Source organism: Ascaphus truei, chromosome 9 (assembly GCF_040206685.1).
Source record: "Ascaphus truei isolate aAscTru1 chromosome 9, aAscTru1.hap1, whole genome shotgun sequence".
In the NCBI taxonomy this organism is placed as follows: Eukaryota; Metazoa; Chordata; class Amphibia; order Anura; family Ascaphidae; genus Ascaphus; species Ascaphus truei.
The window spans coordinates 43,537,659-43,561,307 of NC_134491.1; the positions used below are offsets into that span (position 1 = coordinate 43,537,659).

Here is a 23,649-nt window from a genome sequence, read left to right on the forward strand (position 1 = left end):
TAATGAGCTAAGTTGCTAATCGATTTGTTCTCTCGTGATTGATCAGCAAAGATCCTGCTTCCCAGGGTTCACTAAATGGCTGCCTTTCCGTGTCAAATCAATATCAGTCAGTGTAACTCAACAGCTACAATGTATTCTTATATTACTACGGTAACATTATTGTTACAGTTTACAGCTCCAACTGTTGAGAATATTGGCAACAAATTATCACAAATAGGAAAGTGTTGTAAAGATCTTGCACTGCTGGGGAGGTGGGCTAAAACCTGCTATAGAAATAAAAGATGCTCAGTATATTAAAGCTCCTTAAAAATGGCATTGAGTTGAATTTTAATATAAAAAGAGGTAGTGAGTATTATTTAATATTACAGAACGGATTTGTCTAAAAAAACCAAAAAAAAAACCACATGTAAGATATTGCTTGGAATGCTCCATTAAGAGCAAAAATAGATCAGTACCAAATATTTGTTGGGTGCAAAGAGAAATTTGCCGCCGCTGATTAAACGGTATATATCAAATATTCAAAAGGAGTATGCACAGGAGTATGCAACTCAGGGTTGCTATGAAAACGTTGGTTTATTGCTCAATCCTCCAACATTTTGGCCCCATGATGTACCTTTGTCCTTGAACCTTGACATAGAAAAAGAACATATTGAGTGGAGACTCCAGGTCCCTGTAGATCAGTATTTAGGCTCTTCCGCTGTCCTTCAAGCAGAAGCCCAAACTCTGCATAGCAGTCAGTGATTAGAGGTGCAGGGATACTTTGCTGACGCCTAAGCTTGAAGCATGAGTACGGCCTTTACTAGTACGTTGTATTGCTATAGGGTCTGCTCAGAATGACTGTGCTCGATGCTGCAGGATTACTGCACCTCATACGTGTCACCTGAAAATCACAAGTATGGTCAGTATTCTTTCATACGGAAGCTGACTCGAAGTACAATCTTTTGCTTCATTCTTTGATCAGTCCATTAAATGGATAGTTTATAATCAGAAATGATGCTGTACCTCCATAGTCGGGGTCTCCATAGTCGGGGTTTCCATAGTCACGGTCTCTCTTAACCCGGGCCTTGCCCAAGACTCTTCCGACACTGCAGAGATTCTGCAGGCCACTGATTTGACCAAACAGAGAGCGCATCTTTCTTATTCTTTTCCGCCTGCTTTAATATTCTCTTGGAGACAGTTAGTCACATAATTATACAGTCAGCAGAGACATTACAATTACCAGCATGCTATGCAGGAAAAAGAATGGTTACAAGATGCTAACATCACGAGCCCTCTTCCCCTGGCCTGTTTAATGTGCTACTTATAGTGAATGTCCATATATTTACCTGCGCATCTGAATGCTGGTTTAAAGCAGCGGCCAACTCAGTCCTCAAGGGCCAACACGAGGCCAGGTTGTAAGGATATCCTTGCTTCAGCACAGGTGACTCAATCAGTGGCTCAGCCATTTTGACTGAGCCACCTGTGCTGAAGCAGGGATAGGAAACCTGGCCTGTTGGCCCTTGAGGGCTGAGTTGGCCGCCCCTGCTTTAAAGCTTGACTTGTCCGTGCTGCTCCTGTACAAGTCTTGCCCACGCCACAGTACAGGATTCTTGGCTCACATGATGAATGGTAACAAATAACACCAGTACCTTTCTAAGCGGCCAGCATTGCTTGCGGTTGGGTTTATGTGAACTGTTTGTCTCGGTTTTCCCACATGGATCCTCTGACATCGCTTTGCCTTCCCAGGTTCTATCCACGCAACCTCCATAGCTGCGTCACGTGTGGAGCAGGCGCTGTCTGAGGTTGCATCATCTCTGCACAGCAGCGCTCCAAAACAAGGGCCGCTTCACCCGTGGATGACTCTGGCGCAGATCTGGCTTCATGCAGGTAAACTGGCTATTTGGGGGGTATTCTAGGGGCTTTCAACTCACCATTTATGTAAAGGTTCAGCAGGTCAACTTAGCCTGTCCAAAAATTCTGTTCAATGGAAAAATACTATTACAAATTCCAGTGTGATTTGAATAACCATTTAAAGATTGCAGCACAGGTGGCATCAGGACTAACAACATATTTCATTATATGCTTATAAGTTCTATGCGTGTTGGACTGTATGTTTCATATACACAATGCATTGCACACCCCCTGGCAGCTGATTGAGGTTCTAACCAAATATGGGTGGCAGTACACGGAGACGCGGGCTGCTTTTCATGTGGGCCTTAATAAGACATCCTGCTGCTCATGTGTCTGCAGCTCCACAAACACAGCCTTTCCTTCCAAATTAAACCCCCAACTGAACACTGAGCTGAGCTGGAACACATTGTTTCCCGTCCCACGTGAAGCGTCACGCCGTGTTCTCAAGGAGCCACACAGTAATTACTCGGGAAGTGAGCAGTATTTGCTGGGTTCCTTCCACTAAACTGTGACACAGCTTTGCGAAGTGACATTCGTCCTAAACAGTGATCTGGAACTACACAGAAAACAGAAGTCTTACCATTATTAAAGCAGCAATCCCCCCCCCCCCTCTCCTCCCCCTAACTAGCCCCCTTTATAGGATTGGAACCAGGGGTCTTCCAGACTTAAGCAAGCGATGTTCAGCTCTGGGGACACAACGGTTCCTTTGATGCATAACGGGGAAGATACCATCATTAGTTCATGGTTTTTAGGGGGAATTTCAATGGCCGTGCTGCAATTGATGGTGTTGCGTCTTCCTATTGTCCCGACTGGTGGAGGAGGGACATTTTCTTTAGAGTTTCCCCTAGAAAACTTGAAATACATTTCGTCACAGACCTCACTGCTCTTCTGTCTGAAACTTAAGACACTTAAAATACACACAAATCCAGTGGAGGAAATTATATATAATAGATGAACCAACACTAAAGAACCATCTGAACTATATTCTGAATATATTTATATGAACCTGGATTACCGCTTATTGGCCATGTTTGCTAAGTGGTGCTATGCCTTAAGACACTTTCTAAAGCCAGAAAACCTCTTCTTGCTCAGTCAAGTAAACAGGTGCCTTCTGTAGCCTAGAAGTATTGTATCATTTAGTAAATACGTCCCATAATGTCCGGGGGTCATTGTGCTCTGGGTTGGCATTAAATAGTGTGTGCGTTACTAATATTGTCTCAGTTTGTATTAATTGGTTACACTGTTTCCCTAATGAAACATCTATAAGGTAGGATGCAGGAGAGCCGCACATTCAGCCTGGCCCTGCGGAGCGCTGCTGGGTGGTGTGGTCACTTTATATGAAGGCGATAGATATGTTCTGACAGCATGCCCCATGCTGGCTGAAATTTCACCTTCTGACTCTGAGGACATCAAACCCGCCTGACCTTTCGTTCTCAGGTTTATGATGTCTCCCAAACGTGATGGAATTACAGCCTGATTTTTCATAGCTGGCAATGTAATATTCCACAGCTGTTTACCAAGGTGAATGTTTTGAAATCCGAGTAATGAGCAGTTTGCTCTAACTCTCCGCCTTATTTTTCATGATCTATCCTTTGTTATAGTGCTGTAGTAACTGCACTGCTCCTACACAAGTGTGCCTTTTCATTTAAATCCAATAGTCCTTCAAATCCCTTAATTGTTCGTGAAGGACTCATACTTACAAGGGGTTTCTTAATGCACCAGCTTTATATTCCTGGAGAGCTGCGAAGAAGAAATGCTGCTTTCAGATGGACATTTAAGGATGATTTTCAGCTACAACACATATATATACATACATACATACATATACACAATTATATGGATTAAAGGGAAAAGTGCTGCCCAATTTGTACCTCAACATTCATCATTTGTGTTGTATTATTAAGCAAATGCCTGCAGCTGCTGCTTTGATGTTTGCATAGACTAAGGCCTCGGACATGGTGACATTCACAGCGCTGAGCAGTGCTGACGTTCATGCTCTCCTGCTCAAGCAGGAGCTTTTTTGTGTCCCTGCATGAGCGTCAGCGTGCGCTCTTGTGAGCCGGGCGGGAGGTGGGGCTTGCGCACCAAGTCACGGCGCCGACGTTACGGACTGCCATTGGCTTTTGGCGGTCACGTGACCGGTCCTGCGCTTCCCTCAGCGGGAAAAATTAAATTGTGCTGTCGGCTGCATTTCCACACGCCTGCGGAAGCGCCATCTAAAGCCGTGCTCAATGGGGATGATGTTTCCCCTCAGCGCGGCTCAGCGCAGGTCAGCACGGTCTTTTTGACCATGGCCCTAGCCTAAGGCAGGAATGGCCAACTCCAGTCCTCAAGGGTCACGAAAGGTCGGGTTTTAAGGATATCCCTGCCTCAGCAGAAGTGGTTCAGTCAAAGACTGGGCCACTGGTTCAGCCACCTGTACTGAATGAAGCAGGAATATCCTTAAAACCTGACCTGTTGGTGGCCCTTATGTACTGGAGTTGCCAATCCTGGCCTCGCACAGAACAAGTTTACCAACTGTTTACATGCCTTTCACTCTTGATTTCATTGTGATGGCCGGCTGGCAGCTAAATATTACTTGTACCTGGTTAATATTTGCCCCTGATTATAGCTTGCACTTTGGCACCTTTCACAGTCAAAACTAGAAGCAATTCTTCGTACCTGAAGCATCTGGTTTTGCAACTGGCTTCACAAGATGTAGCGATCGAGGGTTTCAGGGCAATTCTTCCTCAGGTGTGTGCGCTCGATGATCATGTTTATTACTATCCGCTTCAGGGAAGAGAACCTGAAAATAACCCTCTTAATGCGTTTATCTTCATTCCACACCAAGCAGAACACTATGTTTCTTACTCAGTGCTGCGCTGTGCGGAGAGATTTTCAGACACAAGTGCTGGTCAAGTACGTCACCGCGGAAAGGGTGGTGGGTCTGTGGAACCGTCTCCCAGCGGAGGTGGTTGAGGCTGATGCAGTAAGGGAATTCAAAAATACTTTGGGTAGACATAAGCCAATCCAACATATGAAAGAAACCAATGGATCTGATGGGGTCTGAGGTGTCCCAAAAGATAAGAGAATGGGCAAACTGGTGCGGGCCAAGTGGTTCTGATCCGCCACCAAATGTAATGTTTCTATATTTAAGTAGTTTACAATCACATTGTCGATTCAAGTGCTGTAAAGTGACTTACGGCTTAGCACCAATAAATAGTAGGGCCATTGGTAATCATGGCCCAAAGGTCACAGGTAACTGACTCTGGGTCACCCGCTTCTTGAGATCTTCATTTTTGTGGCCCATTTTCTGCCGTCCCATTGGCTGATCACTGCTGTGACGTAATCTGAACCGGAGGACTTCCTCTTCTCTTGGTGGTGGAATGGGGTTGGGCCAAAGTCATTGGAACACTGGGACTCGGGGGTTCTAACAGCAGTTCTAATGGGGTTTTTTTATAGTTCCTTGTTTGAAGCTCGCAGGACATCAGAATCGCAGAATTTTCAGATTGAGCGGCAGAATTACATAGTTAAATGAATCTGTTCTTAATGACATGCTCTTTGTCATTGCACATTCCTGGATACTGGTTTGCACGTGCTGTAGAAACAAGGGACTGCTCATCTTAACACCCAAAAGAAAATCATTTTATACCAGCAGCTCACGCTGCCGTTTAAAAAAATAAATTAAAAAAAAATTCCCTTTAATATGCGCATCAATACAATCCGCACAATGATAAGTAATTAGCTAAGTTGCCGATTGATCCGTTTTCCTGTGATCGATCGGCGAAGAATCGTCTCGGGGGGGTTCACTAAATGGCTGTGAAGCAGAAGAGGACCCAAGATGCAAAGTTCTGTGGGCAAGGTCATGTGACCAGGCAGTCACTAGATACAATTGGTGCGCTGCTAGAGAGAGGGCAGGGCTCAAAAAGGGGTGTGCCAGAGGCTGTTTCAGAAGAGGAAGGGAATGTGACTTTGTAACTGGTTGCTATAGGAACAAAAAATGCTTGTTACATTATAATACATTGAAAAGTCTTTACATTTTAAAAAAAAATTAAATGCTACAAGTATTTTCTCATAGTACAGAACTGATTTATTTAAAAAAAAAACACACGTAGGATATTGCTTGATCTGCAGCTTTAATACAAAAATGTTCCAATATGATTAGCTTCCTTTATACAAATGTAATCATCCTTAAAGCAGAAATGCACCCAGGAATTTGAATAGTTTGGCCCCACTCGCATGATAGATGCAGCACGCCCCTTTTACTATTTGAGATCTAGTAGGGGAGGAGTGAGAGGATGTGTCTGTAAGGAGAGACCATCGCACAGAAGTGAGGAGCTGTGGGAAATAACAGGCTTCAGGTTGCTATGTTTACAAACTAACATTGTATAAGACGCTTATAGTTGTTTGTATTCCTATATGGGAATCCTGTCGCTGCCATTGTGTTTAAGGCTAAGGCCATACAGCCTTTACCCGCACGGAGGCGTGCAAAGGGTGTGACATCACCCGCGTGAAGCGGTTGCGTTTTCTTTGTCCATGCTAGACGTGCCGTGGGGGGGGCGTGCCTAGGGGCGTCACGGAGCTGGTTCGCCCTCATTGGGCGACCCGCTCACATTACTTGCCTGTCGCACTGAGAAATCAGTTTGCGCAATGTGATCAGGCCTCGCACGGACGCCTCTGCGCGGTCTGCGGCAGTATGGACCTGCCTTTAGGAGGGATTGCAGCTTTTAAAGGCCGTGGCTGTGACACCATTGGTTTAATGAGTAGCTGCAATGTATCTTCTTTCTGTCTGCTTACCACTGGTTAGTGAGCGTGCATTATTAACCGCTTCATGTGACCCCAAGGTCTGATAACATTAACAGATAACAGAACAAAACTGAGAAAGCTCAAAGTGCTGGCAGGAGCGTTCCAAATGATCAAAGAGATTCTGCCTGCACTTAAATATCTACAAATACCAGAGCAACATCTAACGAGTGATCACGCCGAGCAGATTACAGGCGGCAGTCTGAACTGTTACCGTATCAGTGTGTCTCTGTCCTGATCATATCTGTGCAGCGCTAGGCCTTTACTCTGTGTAGTGGAGATCATTAAACCGTTGGCTGCAGATGGATTCTACCTTCTTCCCATGGGAAGAAAGCAGCAGCTGCAACTTCTTTTTATTTTTTTTAGGAGAATGCAGGAAAAAAAATCGTTACAAATATTAAACACATTATTGTCTTCGCTTTTACCTAGAAATAACCGAATGTGGTATATTGATTAAAGTGAATATGTATGTAACTATGTATCGCTCGTTAACAGTCACAAACTTGGATAACTATTTATATGCAAGAATGATTATCATCACACTTACTTCTGGTGGAGACTACTGCATTCATTTATAATTGTAACAAGGCCTGTGTCAAATCGGCAATCCCATGTAAAATATTTATATGTTGGCATTGAAACCAGGAGTCCTCCGGAGCTGGGGCACATTATTTTCAGCTCTGCAGACCCCCAAGGTATTTACGAGGGTCGTTTCTGGCATCCTCCAATGGACATTTCAACGTCCATCCAATAGGAAGCAGCAACGGGTGTTACAGATGCAGCGGCCATTATTTTAACAAATCACGCGGTGTGTACGGCGGAAAACCCATGTCATGGTGCGGAATTTCTTCCAACCGTACCGCCTTAAGACGCGAGTGCAGAAAACGGCATTTTAGTGTTCTGGCTTTTAAACACCTGAAAGTGACACAGAAGCACAGTACTGAACACATTACAATTCCTTCATTTCATTGCGTTTAATTGCACACAATCCATGAAATTCAAACAAAGCAACCGCGATAAACACGTGTGCCTGGGGTGATTAGCCGCGTTCATGCCACGTGGATTACAGCAGCGCACACGAAAACGGCGCTGTGATTCCTTAAAATAACGGCCGCTGCATCTGTATGTCATTCAAAAGAGGGGTCAGCTTACAAAGAGGAATTATGTTGTGTATTAAGACCATAAAGATACATTTCTGATTACATTTCTGCTGACTGAATCAGTGTTTCCCTTAACATTTCGTCTGATGTTCCTGTTATTTGGGTGTCTGACCTTTTAGTTTCCATCAGAAGAATGTCTGGTTAATAAATGAGAAATACAGTATAAGAGACAGCACCAACGCGCTCTATCTCCTGTTACTCATCTTCTTGCTTACTGAACTGTTTCTTCTGGATATTTAGTGCTGATTGTGAATGATTAGTGTAAGATCCAGAGTGTGAATTCGTAGGAAATATTTTGAATGTTTACCATGAAAAAACATGTGTAAACATGCCCAGCAACATGCCTACTCAGGTGGAACCCGCATTGAACATTATTTCTTGCAGGACCGGACACTTATGACTGTTGCATAGAACTAGGGGACAATACAAAGTGTCAAGTTGCTCAAACATTTAGGCTCCATGCCCAGATCTCAGAGCATCGGTTACTATGTCACCTCAGGAGTTATTTTTTCTTGGAGTAACTAAATTGAGCAATGTTGATATGGCAACAATTTTAATAATTCAGGAAAGATGTTTACTTAACCCCCTCACTGCCAGGGGGACGAACCACACATTGCACAGCAGTGGGATTAAGAAGGCTTCGCTTTATTATGGGTTTGCTATTAGAAAACATAGCTACAAAACAACTTGCTGCCCGCTATCCAATCAACAGTGACACCATCTTGCTCTGCTGTAGGCTGGGTCCCTGGCAGGAAAGATGCCCACAGCCATTATCACCTATGCCAGGAACACAGATTTGATTAAAAAACACAAAATAATGAATCAGAATGGTATGCTACTAAAAGAATATTCCCTCCCTACGTCCATCTAAATGTAGGGCAGCTGCCTATTTAATCATCTCTTTCCAGTGCTATTACTCCTCATTCCGTGTTCCCACACACTGCTGCCCATTCCCTCATTGTGCATGCAGGTGAGACTCGCCAGCCTGTTTAAAGGCTCAGCTGCATACACAGTACAACCCTATTCATCAAATGCTGCAGAAGCTCCCATCCTTCTCTGTTCTACCCAATTAGTGTGTCTGCTGCCTGATACATGGCAGTGACCGGCTGTGCTGAACTTGATTATCATGATCCATGGTGACGGCCTTCATGTCCGGGAGGAGTGCTGATTGTTATCATTATAGGCACAGAGATAAGTGATGTTCCCTGAAATGTCACTTGTGCAGCTGAGGTCATCGGGGGGAGAGTCGTGTCACACTGGGTTAGATGATCTGTCTTAAACTGGTTGCATATTGTGGAGGACTCGAAACCTGGCCCCTTAATTGAGAGAGACTGGTTTGTGCTAACTTTGTCAAGTAGCATCATTTTTCAGTGACGTACAAGAACATAGATTGTAAGCTCTTTGGGGCAGTGCATCACCGTAACGTTATAATCCGCGTTACCACAATGTACGTGGCAGCAGCCACAAATAAATGAGTGTTAGTAGTTGCACTCAGTGGCGGACTTACCTTTCTGCGGGGGTGGCCCTCTTCCACGTGACGTCACAGCGGCATGTGACGCCGGGTTGTCGTGGCGATACAGCGTCCTGTGACGACGCAGCGCTACTGAAGGGGTCCGCTAGGGACATGGTAAGACACACACACTGCCCCCCGCTACAGCCCTGTCAGCCCCCTGGGAAATCCACCCCTGGATGCAGCACACTTACAAGCGTAGTTATTAACCCATTAACCCATTGAGGGCTCTCCAATGAGACGCTACTGATGGGTGTCTCTGCCTCAGACCGTTGCTATGGATACACAAAACCTGCCAACCCAGGTGTCAGCACTGTTCAGTTCAAACACGCACATCACATCCTTCAGTACTTCTATATGTTCTGCATGCTAATGATTTGCGGTGAGGGGGGGTGGGGGGCTTGTGTGCATGGATTTGTGCAAGTAGGCCCTATTATTTTGCCTCTAGGTTACCTCTACGCGAGGAAGTGTCTTATTTTGTAAGTGGAAGTTGCAGCTCAGCCAATTACCTTCCAGCAAACCTCAGGTGTCTCCCGTGTGATGTGCAAACCGAGCTATAAAAGGAGACGACGGCTGTACCCATCGATGGTGCCTGGGTCTCCCGCAGTATAACTAGCGTGCCATTCCTTTTATCATGCCGTGTAATGGGCGAGGCTTTCCACTAGGAGGCAGCGCTCATATACCTCATTACAGCTTCTATAAACTGTGCACCATTCAGGCCAACTGGGGGGTTTTAACGTATTGGCTTATTCTGCTACAGCAGGGGCGGCCAACTCCAGTCCTCGAGGGCCACCAACAGGTCAGGTTTTTAGTATATCCCTTCTTAAGCACGGGGGCTGAGCCACTGTTTGAGCCACCTCTGCTGAAGCAGGGATATCATGAACGGTATCGGAAATTTGGTCACAGCCAAGTCTCCGCCAGCGTTCGGACACAGAGGGACCTGCCGCCGCCGCACGCTTCGCCAAGGTAAGTTAATGAAAGGGTTAATTTAGCAGTAAGCGGTTAAGGTTTTTAGGGTAAGGTTAGGGACTTACCTTGGCCGCGACATGGTTGGCGGCGAGGTGAGTAAAACCCTGTCCTGTTGGTGGCCCTTGAGGACTGAAGTTTGCTGTAGCTACAGCTATCGTTGTTCTGCACTTCACGTGGGCTAAACATACTGCCACGTCTTACCGGGGCTTGTCTGAACTGGGGAGTCCCACGGAGCTGGTCTGTGATACCCCAATGTCTGGGACACTCTGGTTCCTGAGCTATGGATTAACAGCACAACATATCTCGGTGCTGGGCGAGCGCCTTGGAAGTTAGAGGACCCTAAATAAGATCTGGGAACCCACTGGTTCAAGTAAGCTGAAGAAAAAGAAAACAAATATTTTATTTGGGGGGAGGTGTTTTTTTTGCTGCTTTATCCCGAGAAACACATTTATAAAGACTGGTACTTTGTAACAACCCTTTGTTGTATTTGCCGCAGGTTGTGAAGGACACAGGCCCATATTTAGTTAGCCGTGCTCTGCCACAAGACCAATGCATGGACTGGAAGGTGTCTTGCGACACAGCACCACTTAGACATGGCCCACCATGCTTTTCTTACTCTATTTCTTATTACTTCATGCGTTACTGTTCCTCCTGACCACTTTCTGCGTTCCCCCACAGCTGAAGTGTATATCGGAATAGGGAAGCCCGCTGAAGCGACAGCCTGCAGCCAAGAGGCAGCGAACCTGTTCCCGATGTCTCATAACGTTCTGTACATGAGAGGCCAAGTGTCTGAGCTACGTGGGAATATCGACGAAGCCAAACGCTGGTATGAAGAGGCCCTATCTATCAGTCCCACCCATGTGAAGAGCATGCAGAGACTGGTAAGTCACAGGGAGGGCAGGGCCCTAATGCAAGGCCTCACGGGCCAGTACTATAAGGTAGCAGGACTTATTACACTCATAAAATGTGCCAATAAAGTAATACAAGAGAGAGGAGGGATCTCCTGAGAGGCGCTTACCTTGCTGGCCCCTCTGTGAGATATTAAAGTGCTCAACATTAAGGCCGTGATTATACCAAAAACCTGCGCAGCATCACTCCGCCAAAAGAATTAGTATGCATCCCCGCAAAGCGCTTACACCTACCGCGACTGGCGCGCCGCTTGCTACTGCAATGCAGGCGACCGTTGTAGCGTTTTCCAAATTTGTTTTTCTGGTTGCGATGGCCGCGTCACGTGACGGAGCCGTCCAATCGAAGAACAGATTTCGGTTTTGTCTCCCCTGCAGTCGCGCGCGCAGAAGACTGTGCTTGTGCACATGTCGCTCTGTGACGTCACAGATGCGCGCATTGCAGTGCGCTGGTATAATCGGAGCCCTAAGAAGGAAACGGAGAGCATGAAATACCGAGCATACATCCACAGGTCATACAGAGGTTGTATTACTTACAGGCGTTCAGCTTCTGAGCTCCCAAAACCAGCTCACATTTCGTAGAACGCCAACAAGCTCTCAGTCCCAACTCTGAGCTGCTTGACGCTGCAACGGTTTTAATCCCTTCACTGCCAAGCGAGCACACTGTGGGTTATATGTCCATTATTGCACAACTTTACATTTGGCTACAAGCTGGCCTGAGGCACACAGTATAATTATCTGCTGTCTAGCCGCCAATACACTTCATAGTGTTTAAACATTCCACAGATACCCTGTGTAGTAAGTGGATGTGTAAGATACCCCATGTAGTAAGTGGATGTGTAAGATACCCCGTGCAGTAAGTGGATGTGTAGATACCCTGTGCAGTAAGTGGATGTGTAGATACCCTGTGCAGTAAGTGGATGTGTAAGATACCCTGTGCAGTAAGTGGATGTGTAAGATACCCCATGTAGTAAGTGGATGTGTAAGATACCCCGTGCAGTAAGTGGATGTGTAGATACCCTGTGCAGTAAGTGGATGTGTAGATACCCTGTGCAGTAAGTGGATGTGTAGATACCCTGTGCAGTAAGTGGATGTGTAGATACCCTGTGCAGTAAGTGGATGTGTAGATACCCTGTGCAGTAAGTGGATGTGTAGATACCCTGTGCAGTAAGTGGATGTGTAAGATACCCTGTGCAGTAATTGGATGTGTAAGATACCCCATGTAGTAAGTGGATGTGTAAGATACCCCGTGCAGTAAGTGGATGTGTAGATACCCTGTGCAGTAAGTGGATGTGTAGATACCCTGTGCAGTAAGTGGATGTGTAGATACCCTGTGCAGTAAGTGGATGTGTAGATACCCCATGTGCAGTAAGTGGATGTGTAAGATGCCCCATGTGCAGTAAGTGGATGTGTAAGACACCCCGTGCAGTAAGTGGATGTGTAGATACCCTGTGCAGTAAGTGGATGTGTAGATACCCCATGTGCAGTAAGTGGATGTGTAAGATGCCCCATGTGCAGTAAGTGGATGTGTAGATACCCTGTGCAGTAAGTGGATGTGTAGATACCCTGTGCAGTAAGTGGATGTGTAGATACCCTGTGCAGTAAGTGGATGTGTAGATACCCTGTGCAGTAAGTGGATGTGTAGATACCCTGTGCAGTAAGTGGATGTGTAGATACCCTGTGCAGTAAGTGGATGTGTAAGATACCCTGTGCAGTAATTGGATGTGTAAGATACCCCATGTAGTAAGTGGATGTGTAAGATACCCCGTGCAGTAAGTGGATGTGTAGATACCCTGTGCAGTAAGTGGATGTGTAGATACCCTGTGCAGTAAGTGGATGTGTAGATACCCTGTGCAGTAAGTGGATGTGTAGATACCCCATGTGCAGTAAGTGGATGTGTAGATACCCCATGTGCAGTAAGTGGATGTGTAAGACACCCCGTGCAGTAAGTGGATGTGTAGATACCCTGTGCAGTAAGTGGATGTGTAGATACCCCATGTGCAGTAAGTGGATGTGTAAGATGCCCCATGTGCAGTAAGTGGATGTGTAAGACACCCCGTGCAGTAAGTGGATGTGTAAGATACCCCATGTGCAGTAAGTGTATGTTTAAGATACCCTATGTGCAGTAAGTGGATGTGTAAGATACCCCATGTGCAGTAAGTGTATGTTTAAGATACCCCATGGAGTAGGTGGATGTGTAAGATACCCCATGGAGTAGGTGGATGTGTAAGATACCCCATGGAGTAGGTGGATGTGTAAGTACCACCATCAGCTGCCAGATCAATTGTGGATGTAAAACAAGTCCTTTTCTGTTCTCTGACATAAATCTCCATGGAATAAGTCTGTGGAGCTGGCCGGCCGCAGCCCCTTGTCCCTCGTCCCTATATCTTGCGATGAGATAGGAGGAATCCCTCTTCGGACCGAAGGGAACTCATTCCAGTCACGTGTGTGATGCATTTTATCTGATACCTAGAAGAATTTAACATGTATTTTGTAAGTGAGGCTTGGGCGGGGGGTTTGCTTTCCCTTTGCTTTCCCCTGGCTGCTCCCTTGTGTGGGATGTCACTGTGTGATCAGCGAGCGCTTATTCAGCCAGAGAACCCCCTCCCCACCTCCTCATAGGGTCTCTGAGGAGGACGGGGAGGGATTAGGGGAGTGTTTCTTCTTCCCCATTCCGAGCCCCCTAAGACATTGAACTGGCCGGTTCTGTGGCATTGCACCTTTAACCAGCTCCTGTCTTGCCAAGTTGTCAGAACTTTGCACCTTCTTACATAGTATGTTTGCCACAGTGTTTAACATCAACCCCACAGCACACACTAAAAGGCACATTACGGTGATGCATGCGGACATATACACTGTCCCAATTATGTGGCAGTGCTTTTTATTTATCTTTTTAACATCAGCCTTTTTAATGTTTATTAATGATATTTTTCAGATTTTCCGACTCTGTTTTCCTTTTCTTGGCTTTTCTTGTAACGTTCTCACATCCGTACGCTCCCCAGGCCGTTTGCCGTGTGCTCCCGGCTTCACATCCTGCTTTCCCAGCAGGATTTTGTTATTGAAAGGTCCTTCTTTTATCACCGCACTTTGTCGCACATGTTCAGCACATGTTCAGCACCGTGGGGCTGGCAGCCCACATGATTACGCCTCTTAACTGCACGCTCAGAGTGGAATGTCCCCAAGCCTCTTGCTTATGTGGCCGTGTAGTGATGAGAGCTGATTACAGACAGACAGCCGTACTGTGTAGCACTTAACCCACTTGTTTTAACCTGCTGAGTATGTAACCCCTCCCCCCCCCCCCCCCATTACTACAAATCACAGATCCCTCTGTGCAGGCACTGCGGACACTTGTTCCATCATGTGGTATTAGATTCTTGCAATTCCAGAACAGCAGGTCACTTGTTTCTTTATACAGTACTACTTAAGGCCAATATATCCTTACCTAAAGCGGATGCGGTGCCCCAAAACTGGATCACTTAATCCCACCCAGTCCTGTCTGCATCAGGAAATATCTAACTGTTTTGGCATAAAAATGGCTTTTGGTTAAAGGTCCAATAATTAGGGTCAACATTGTTACAATGTCCCAAAATAGCTCCTGAGGCTCTCCAGGATGCATCCTAGGGATGGGGAACCAGGGACTGTTGCTCTAAATATAAACGCAGAAGCCCCCTTAGTGCGATAGATGTGTTCATGTCTGTGTATGAGACTTGGTATGTACACATTAGGTGCTTGTTATGGTCGTGTAGATTAAATTGTTTATGCCAGTTGTTTCATTGTCCGTGGCAGACTAAACGTGGTTGGTCCTTATCTGTAAGTGACAGAGGACGAGGTGACACTGCTCTGCATTTCTGCCATCGTCACAGCATTGCAATGGGAAGGGCCCTGTTTACAAATGCTTCTGTCCTTACCTCTCCCGTATAAAAAACAAGGTTTTAAGGCAAAGTCACTGAATCCAGCAGCAGAAAAATCCATCCTCTCGTCACCTTTTAATCACAAGGACAAGATGGTTCCCGTCCAGGCGCGGATAAATAATTCAGCCAGGGTTTTTCTTTACTCATGCATCCCTAAAGGGACAAAGGAGACGAGAGATGGCATAGGAAAATCTCCCCGGGAAAGGCTTGTGTTTCAGGATACCCAAGAGCACAGAGGAATGCCAGAAAGCTGCAGGGCTGGAAACAAATACAGAGATCCAAGATCAGACCTTTCGGTCTCAGAGCAGTGAAGAGAAACACGGAGTAAAGGAACAGGATGCTTAACCCTATCGCTGCCAGGGGGCTACGCCATGCGTTAACATAGAAAAACCTCTTATGCAGAGGCGGTATACACGCAATACATGCGCTGGTTGGCCAAGGGGCAAATAAGGGCTGAAGTTTTACAGCAGATCGCAAAATGGCGGACACGGTGCGCCGTGCGGGTTCTGATCTGCCGTGCTTTATGTTTCTATGTTTATTAACAGCAGGAGTTGGGACTGACGCCTAGGCTGTGTGTCCCCGGATTAAGCCTAACATACAGGCTTTATCTCTCTTTCTAGTTTTTGTTCTCTTGAATATATTGAGTAGAGGTCCCAGAGCAAACACACAAAATAAATTGGTGCCCAGTATTTCCTCTTTTTTTGCATTTGTAATTGAAGCTTTAGCACCCAGAAGCGCTTCTTCCCAGGATAATGATGCTGCGCGCTGTGCCGCGGGATAATGATGCTGCGCGCTGTGCTGCGGGATGATGCTGCGCGCTGTGCCGCGGGATAATGATGCTGCGCGCTGTGCCGCGGGATAATGATGCTGCGCGCTGTCCCGCGGGATGATGCTGTGCCGCGGGATAATGATGCTGCGCGCTGTGCCGCGGGATGATGCTGCGCGCTGTGCCGCGGGATAATGATGCTGCACGCTGTGCCGTGGGATAATGAATGATACTTTGCTTCGTCTAGCCCAGGGGTGGCCAATTCTTGCCCTCAAGGGCCACCAACAGGTCAGGTTTTCAGGATATCCCTACATCAGCACAGGTGGCTCAATCAGTCTCTGCTTCAGCACAGGTAGTGCAGTCTTCGAGTGAGCCACTGATTGAGCAACCTGTGCTGAAGCAGGGATATTCTGAAACCCTGACCTGTTGGTGGCCAATGAGAACTGGAGTTGCCCACCCTGCTGCAGCATGTCTGTGCTCGGTGAAGGTACTAAGGTACTAAGGTACTAAGCCTTTATTACTTCCTAGCTGGAGCTCACAGATGAAAGCTCCCTCACGTATTCCATGCAAAGCCACGCAATGCCACGTCCCTGCCTGCTCTCCAGGGGCTACATCTGCCATCAAATCATTTCTAGCTGCGTCACTGTTACTTTGTTACTCTGTTACTTTGTTACTCTGTAATTCATTTTAACAAAAAATATAGTCTGAATGAAAAACCTTATTCGATAAGCTGTATTGCTAATTGCCGGATGAGAAAGACATGTCACATACCCGGTGTGCTTCTCTAACTGTGCCGAGCAGGGGCACCGGCATGAACCTTTTCAGCACTGCCAGAGACGCCACTTCTGGCAGCCAAGAGGTTAAATGTGGTATCTCACCTAGCGCCAATACCAGTGATATGAATAGGTTAAAACTAAATGACTAACACCCTTAAAGACCACAGGTTCTCTTTGTTTCGGAGTCTCGCTGGTGGCGCCTGTCACGTGCTCTTCAGAGCTGGAGGTTGGCGCTCGCCTTTAAGTATTTAGTGCAGCTGTGTCTGTCCTGACACGCTTGGTATATTAATCAAATATATGTGTGTCGCACCGGGACAGCCAACGCCAGTCCTCAAGGGCTGCCAACAGGCCAGGTTTTAAGGAAGTCTGTGCTTCAGCACAGGCGGTTGAATCAGTGTGTCTCAGTCTCCGACTGCATCACCTGTGCTGAAGCAGGTTTATCCTTAAAGCCTGACCTGTTGGTTTCTGAAGGACTGGACTTGGGGCCTCCTGGTGTTACAAATCTGGATTTTCTATATATTTTTTTATTTGAACGTTTTATTCAGAGGGAAATCCCCCCCCCCCCCTGTTGGTTCATGTGTTTGATTATTTGGGAAGAATGCGCTTAAGGAGACGATCCGAGCAGCTTAATATATATATATATATATATATATATATATATATATATATATATATATATATATATATATATATATATATATATATATATATATATATATATATATTGTTTTACTATATGCAGCCTTTGATTACCTTTATTGAAAAAGAATAACTTAAGCTGCTGATCGTTTCATTCTCTCGGGGTCAGCAAGATCCTGCTTCCCAGGGTTCACTAAATGGCTGCCTTCCTTTCCTTTTCAAATCAATCCTTCAGTCAGTGTAACTCAGCAGTTACAATGTATCCTTATACTGCTAAGGTAACATTATCTATTGTTACAGTTTGCAGCTCAATCTACTAGGAATATTGGCAACAAATTATAACTAAACAGGAAAGTGTTACAAAGATTTTGCACTGCTTGGGAGGTGGGCTAAACCTGCTATACAAATCACAGGGTGCTCAGTATATTAAAGCAGCGTTCCAAGCTGCCGTTTTTTTTTCATTTTTATTATTATTTTTCCCCTTTGATTTGCGCATTAATACAATCCACACAATGATAAATCATTAGCAAAGTTGCCGATTGATCTGTGCAGTCACTAGATACAATTGGTGCACTGCTAGAGAGAGGACAGGGCTCAAAAAGGGACGTGCCAGAAACTTTCAGAAGAGGAAGGGTGTGTGGCTTTGTAAATGGTTGCTATAGAAACAAAAATGCTTGTTACATTATAATACATTAAAAAGGACATTCAAAGTTGTTTTTAAAAAAATGCTACAAGTATTTTCTCATAGTACAGAACTGATTTATTAAAACAAACATGTAGGATATTGCTCGGCCTGCAGCTTTCAGGAATTGAATTAAATAAAAGTAGTAAGTATTATCTAATACTACAGAACTGATTTATTTAAAGCCACACACGCAGGATATTGCTTGGATTGCGCAGGAAGTCGCAGCTAGTTTAATGGCCCCGCGATTCTTTTATTAAGTGCATCAATTCAAACGTTTTATTAAGTGTTGCAGACTGAGCCTTTTTCTTCTGTTCCTGTGCCCGGGGGGGGGGGGGGGGGTCATTTACACATTGGGAGTTTTCTCTATTAACCCAGCTTTGTAAAGAAATGTCACTTGGCCTTTAGTCTGCCCATAAGGCTGTTATTTTCCTAATCTGATTTTTATTCATTGTGTGTCACCTATATTCAACTCATAATATATGCCACTGCCATCGGTTCTCTGGTCCTAGGAGAGACATCCAGTGTCGCATGTATGTACCGTACCAGCACTGAGCAGTGCTTTGCAAAAACAATAGTGTAAGAGAATTATTGTACAATAAGTGCAAGAAATAGAAAAGCAGATAGCAGAATTCTAGCTCCGGGAGCTTACAATCTAGTGACTGCATTCCTCCACTCCTCTGCTATGTCGCTGGTTTATGGCTAATCATTCGAGTTATTCCAGAAATGCAGCACCAGCCTCGGCTTTGTTTGAAAGTAAAGACATTTGTTGCTAAGCTGGGGGAGTTTTCGTCTCTATATGACTGTGAAGCTTTGTTCAACAACCAGGAGACCTAGTGATTCCCATGCCATGTATTACTGCAAATAGCTCGCAGCTGACAAAGGTCTGGCTATTCCAGTTTACCTGGTTCACTGGTTAGTAACCGCACAACGCCAGCAGCAGTAGGACAGGGCAGGTACAGCCTGCAAACCATTGAAGGAACAGTATTACAACTCTGAGCCCATTATATGCTGATGTATCTGGTACATAACTCCTCCGCTGGTACATAACTCCTCCGCTGGTACATAACTCCTCCGCTGGTACATAACTCCTCCGCTGGCTCGTGTGCAGTGCATCCAACACTTACCCGTATATATAAATTGTGTATTGCATCATTTTATTTTTTGCTTTGTATTTTAATTTTGAAGCAATTATTCAACAGTAATCTTAAAAAATATTTATTTATAAAATGTGTTACCAGGAAGTAATACTTTGAGAGTTACCTCTCGTTTTCACGTATGTCCTGAGCACAGAGTTATAACAATACATGGCTGTATTAAAAGAACAGAGTTTATACAGTCAATTCACAGACATTTCATGGACAGATATAGTTGGAAAACTGAGTACAGGGGATAAAGGGCTTGTGAGTTTCAGATTGAAATAGAGAAGCTTTAACATCAGCAAACGGCTCACACCCTTTAGCTGCCCTTCGATTGCGCCAAACCCTGTCCACCTTTGGGGTGACGCAGATGTACACTGAAGGGGCTCAGATTGCATGTAGCTGTGGATTCAAGGTCCTTCCTCCTCTTGGCTCATTAACATTCCAGTGGGTGGGCTGATGTTCCACATAGTACAAGCAAAAGCCGATGTTAACCCTTAGCGCGCATATTGCTACGCATGGATATAATGTACATGGGTATAATGTATGCGCACGCGCTATTTTATCAGTAAAAAGAATAAGTAGGTTAGATTTCTTTTTTCCGCACTTCTCAAGGTATATCACTGCAATACATTAGTGATTAAACATACATCATTCAGGGAAGCATAGTTCCGACTGTTTGTTTTGCACCATAGTTTATTTCCACTGACCTTCAATAGAAGACGTGTACTCCCATTGTAATGTTCCTGGTGATGGTCTTTACAGTGATGCTAGATGCTGCCACGTACATAGTGTGGGTCCAGTAAGTGTATATCTTTATTTATATAGCGCCATTAATGTACTTAGCGCTTTACAGTAGTAATACACGTGACAATCATATAAATAACAAATAACACATAATGGGAAGAAGTGCTTCAGACATAAAAGTAACATTTACGAAAAGGAGTCCCTGCTCAGAAGAGCTTACAATCTAATTGGTAGGTAGGAGGAACGTACATAGACAGTAGGAGGGCATTCTGGTAAGTGCATCTGCAAGGGGCCAAAGGTTTGGGCGTGTGCTTTTTTTAAGCAGGTATATTTAAGGTGGGTCTTAAAGGTCATCTTTACTTCATAGGGAGCATTGAAATTGTATAAGGTACCGAATAATTAACATTGTGAAGACGAAGTGGTTTCTTGGGCAGCCTCACTCCTCACTTAATTCCATGAGTGCCAGCAACGTATTAGTCCTGCCATGTGGCACTAAGACGTTTAATTTGGCAATGCCACTTACTACATATAAGAAGTCCTACTACTTTAACTTAATGATTATTGGGCCAGTTCCCCATCTGCTTCAGTATTATTCTTCCCATTCTGTCTTTTATAAGCCCACCATATGCGGCAGCACAATAGGTGTGATGGTATGATTTACAATCCTATGACTCTTGTTACTATATAACTTTAGCGACCAGAAGCTCACGGGTTCAAATCCCTGTAAAGTGCATTAAGGATGTAAACTGATGGAGGCAGATCAAATTAGAGCCACTTTTAATCAGATTATAGTAATGTATTTACTAGATTGCTGGCAGAGAGTTTCCTCCTTAAAGAAAGCTGGATGAGAAGCTCACCATAAACGCATGATAACCTCTCTCAATCGGCTTCACATGTTTGCTTGGGAGCAATGGGAGGTCAGTGAAAAGTAAGACACAGGTCACTGCTTGAGATCACAGTGTAAGTGGTTGAGAATAGATTCAAACCCACACGTTTATGTATCCAAGGCCAACACCCTAACCACTACGCCACACCTTAATCTCTGCACATTCTGTGTGCGCTGAGCATATCTCTCTCAAGTACAGTGTTTTTCCATTTTTTTGGTTAAGCAACCCTATAATTCTGTTGTGAAATTCTGAGGAACCCTGACCCCTTCTAATAGCGCGTCTGAGATCAGATGCATGTAAGGAACCCCGACCCTCACTAATAGCGCGTCTGAGATCAGATGCATTGTAAGGAACCCCAACCCTCTCTAATAGCGTGTCTGAGATCAGATGCATTGTAAGGAACCCCAACCCTCTCTAATAGCGCGTCTGCGATCAGATGCATGTAAGGAACCCCAACCCTCACTAATAGCGCATCTGAGATTAGATGCATTGTAAGGAACCCCAACCCTCTCTAATAGCGTGTCTGAGATCAGATGCATTGTAAGGAACCCCAACCCTCTCTAATAGCGCGTCTGAGATCAGATGCATTGTAAGGAACCCCAACCCTCTCTTATAGCGTGTCTGAGATCAGATACATTGTAAGGAACCCCAACTCTCTCTAATAGCACGTCTGAGATCAGATGCATTGTAAGGAACCCCAACCCTCCCCAATAGTGCGTCTGAGATCAGATGCATTGTAAGGAACCCCAACCCTCTCTAATAGCGCGTCTGAGATCAGATGCATTGTAAAGTCTTCTGTATTTGGTACAATTTGCGAATTTCCAGATAATTGCAGGGAACCCTTTAGGGACGCCGGGGGAACCCAAGGACTCCTAGCAACCCCTGTTGAACAACCCTGATCTAGACTGTAATCTGTGCCATAGTGCAGTAATAAAGCTTTAAACCCAGCTTCTTTTACCCACAAGCCTTTGATTACATTTGCTTTTTAATTAACCCCCTAATGGCCTAGGTGAGTCGGTACCCAGATTAGCAATTGATTGATTATTGCTAATAGGCAGGCATTTAACTCTGGCCATGCACAAGTGGTGTGTTTGCATGAAAGTGCTGAAACGCAGCTATTAGCCAGAAGTGTGCGTTTTCAGGACGGGAGGAGGATGGCATGTGGGTTTGTTTCCTGTAGTCTACAAGACATTCCTTCTCTGCCCCACCTTAAAATACTTCTCACCGATACAGAAGTGAATGCATTCAACACACCCCATGTGCTTTATTTATTTTTCTTTGCCGTTATTTTGTAGCTAACTCTTCAATTTTAAAGGTACCGCTGGTCTTGTGCCCGTTCACCAACAAAGTTAATTGGGTAGAAGAGTGACCTTATTTAGAAGGGGAAAAAAGCCCTCTTCTTTTAACACAGAAACTGCTTTGAGTATATCCAGCACTGTAAGTGTTAACCAGTATAATAAATAGTAACAGATGTAATGTTCCCTGACCTGAAAATCTTACTATCTTTAGATTATCCAGTGCAGAAGTGGCCAACTCCAGTCCTACCAACAGGCCAGGTTTAAAGGATATTCCAACTTCAGCACATGTGATGCAGTTGAAGACTGAGACACTGATTAAGCCACTTGTGCTGAAGCAGTGATATCTCTAATTGCTGGCCTGTTAGTGGCCCTTGAGGACTGGAGTGGGCCATGCCTGCAGCTTCAGCACAGCTTGGTCTTCGACTGAATCACTGATTGAGCCACCTGTGCTGAAGCAGGGATATCCCTAATACCTGTCCTGTTGGTAGCCCTTGAGGACTGGAGTTCACCGCTCCTGTGCTAGGTTGTGAGGCACAGGGTGAAAAAATGGCTTTTCCCCAAGGTTACCAGCCAATTTGACTTACTCCAAAAACCGTGACCTTCCCACCAAAAATATAGGATTGAAACAAAATGAGACCGATATTCCCGTCTCTTCTGCGTGGCATTCCCAGACTTTTGTCAGCCCTGAATACTGTAATGTGCATTTTCTCTCATTATACTTTGGCAGAAAAACACTTTTCTGCCACAAAGATACAATAATGTCGCCCCTCCTGCCACAGCATTCGCTGCTGCTCTGTGCACCTTTCCAAGCTCGAAGACACACGTTACTAGAAGTATTGAGCTAGCACAGATAGGCTTCCACAATCATTCTGATCGCCGATTGAGGGGCGCTGCAGGAGTGTGTAAGAGTTTATTTGGGGGGGGTGAGGGTGCTCCTATTTTCCATGGTTACAATTCTTGTGATCCTCTGCCATTCAGAATACCAGTTAGTTGTGTCCTCTTGCTCTGGGGTTTCTTTTTTCCTAAAAATGAACGACATTATCTGTCTTTTCTTTGAGTACATGTTTGGTTTATTTATGGCTCCCGTTTAGTTGTGTTCTGGAAGTGAGTACATTGCTCTGTATAACGGTATCACAACCTCTTCCCGTATACTTGCTAAACCATCCTGCTTACTCTTTGCCACAGGGGTTCGCTACTCCAATCTTCAAGATCCCCCAACAGGTCGGGTTTTAAGGATATCCCAGCTCAGTCTTTGACTGAGCCACCTGTGCTGAAGCTGGGATATCCTTAAAAACTGACCTGTTGGGGGATGTTGAGAACCCCTGATTTACCATGTTGTTACTACCAGGTTTGTTTCACGCTGGGATCCATGTTAGTGAGCAAACCTGAATATTATATATTATATAATATTTCTACACAAGCTATCAATATCTTAAAGTCACACCTGAAGATATTCAGACAGGATAAAACGGGTTGATGTCGGTATTGTACTATTGATCGTGTAATAATCTGTCCTTAGGTTTTTATGGCCCAAATGCATGAGTTTGCAATTCCCAGCACTGACCAGGCAAGTCAGGGGATCTTTATT

At 45.0% G+C, this 23,649-nt stretch overlaps 1 protein-coding gene across 5 annotated transcripts in view; it reads left to right on the plus strand.

Annotated features, from left to right (window-relative positions):
* TTC7B (tetratricopeptide repeat domain 7B) overlaps positions 1-23,649 on the plus strand; it is a 132,177-nt gene that overhangs the window by 106,485 nt on the left and 2,043 nt on the right. For all 5 annotated transcript variants that reach the window (XM_075614550.1, XM_075614552.1, XM_075614554.1 and 2 more), the window contains 2 exons: positions 1,726-1,866; positions 10,990-11,192. In XM_075614550.1, coding sequence (XP_075470665.1) covers positions 1,726-1,866; positions 10,990-11,192 — 344 coding nt within the window. The remainder of the gene's footprint in view (positions 1-1,725; positions 1,867-10,989; positions 11,193-23,649) is intronic.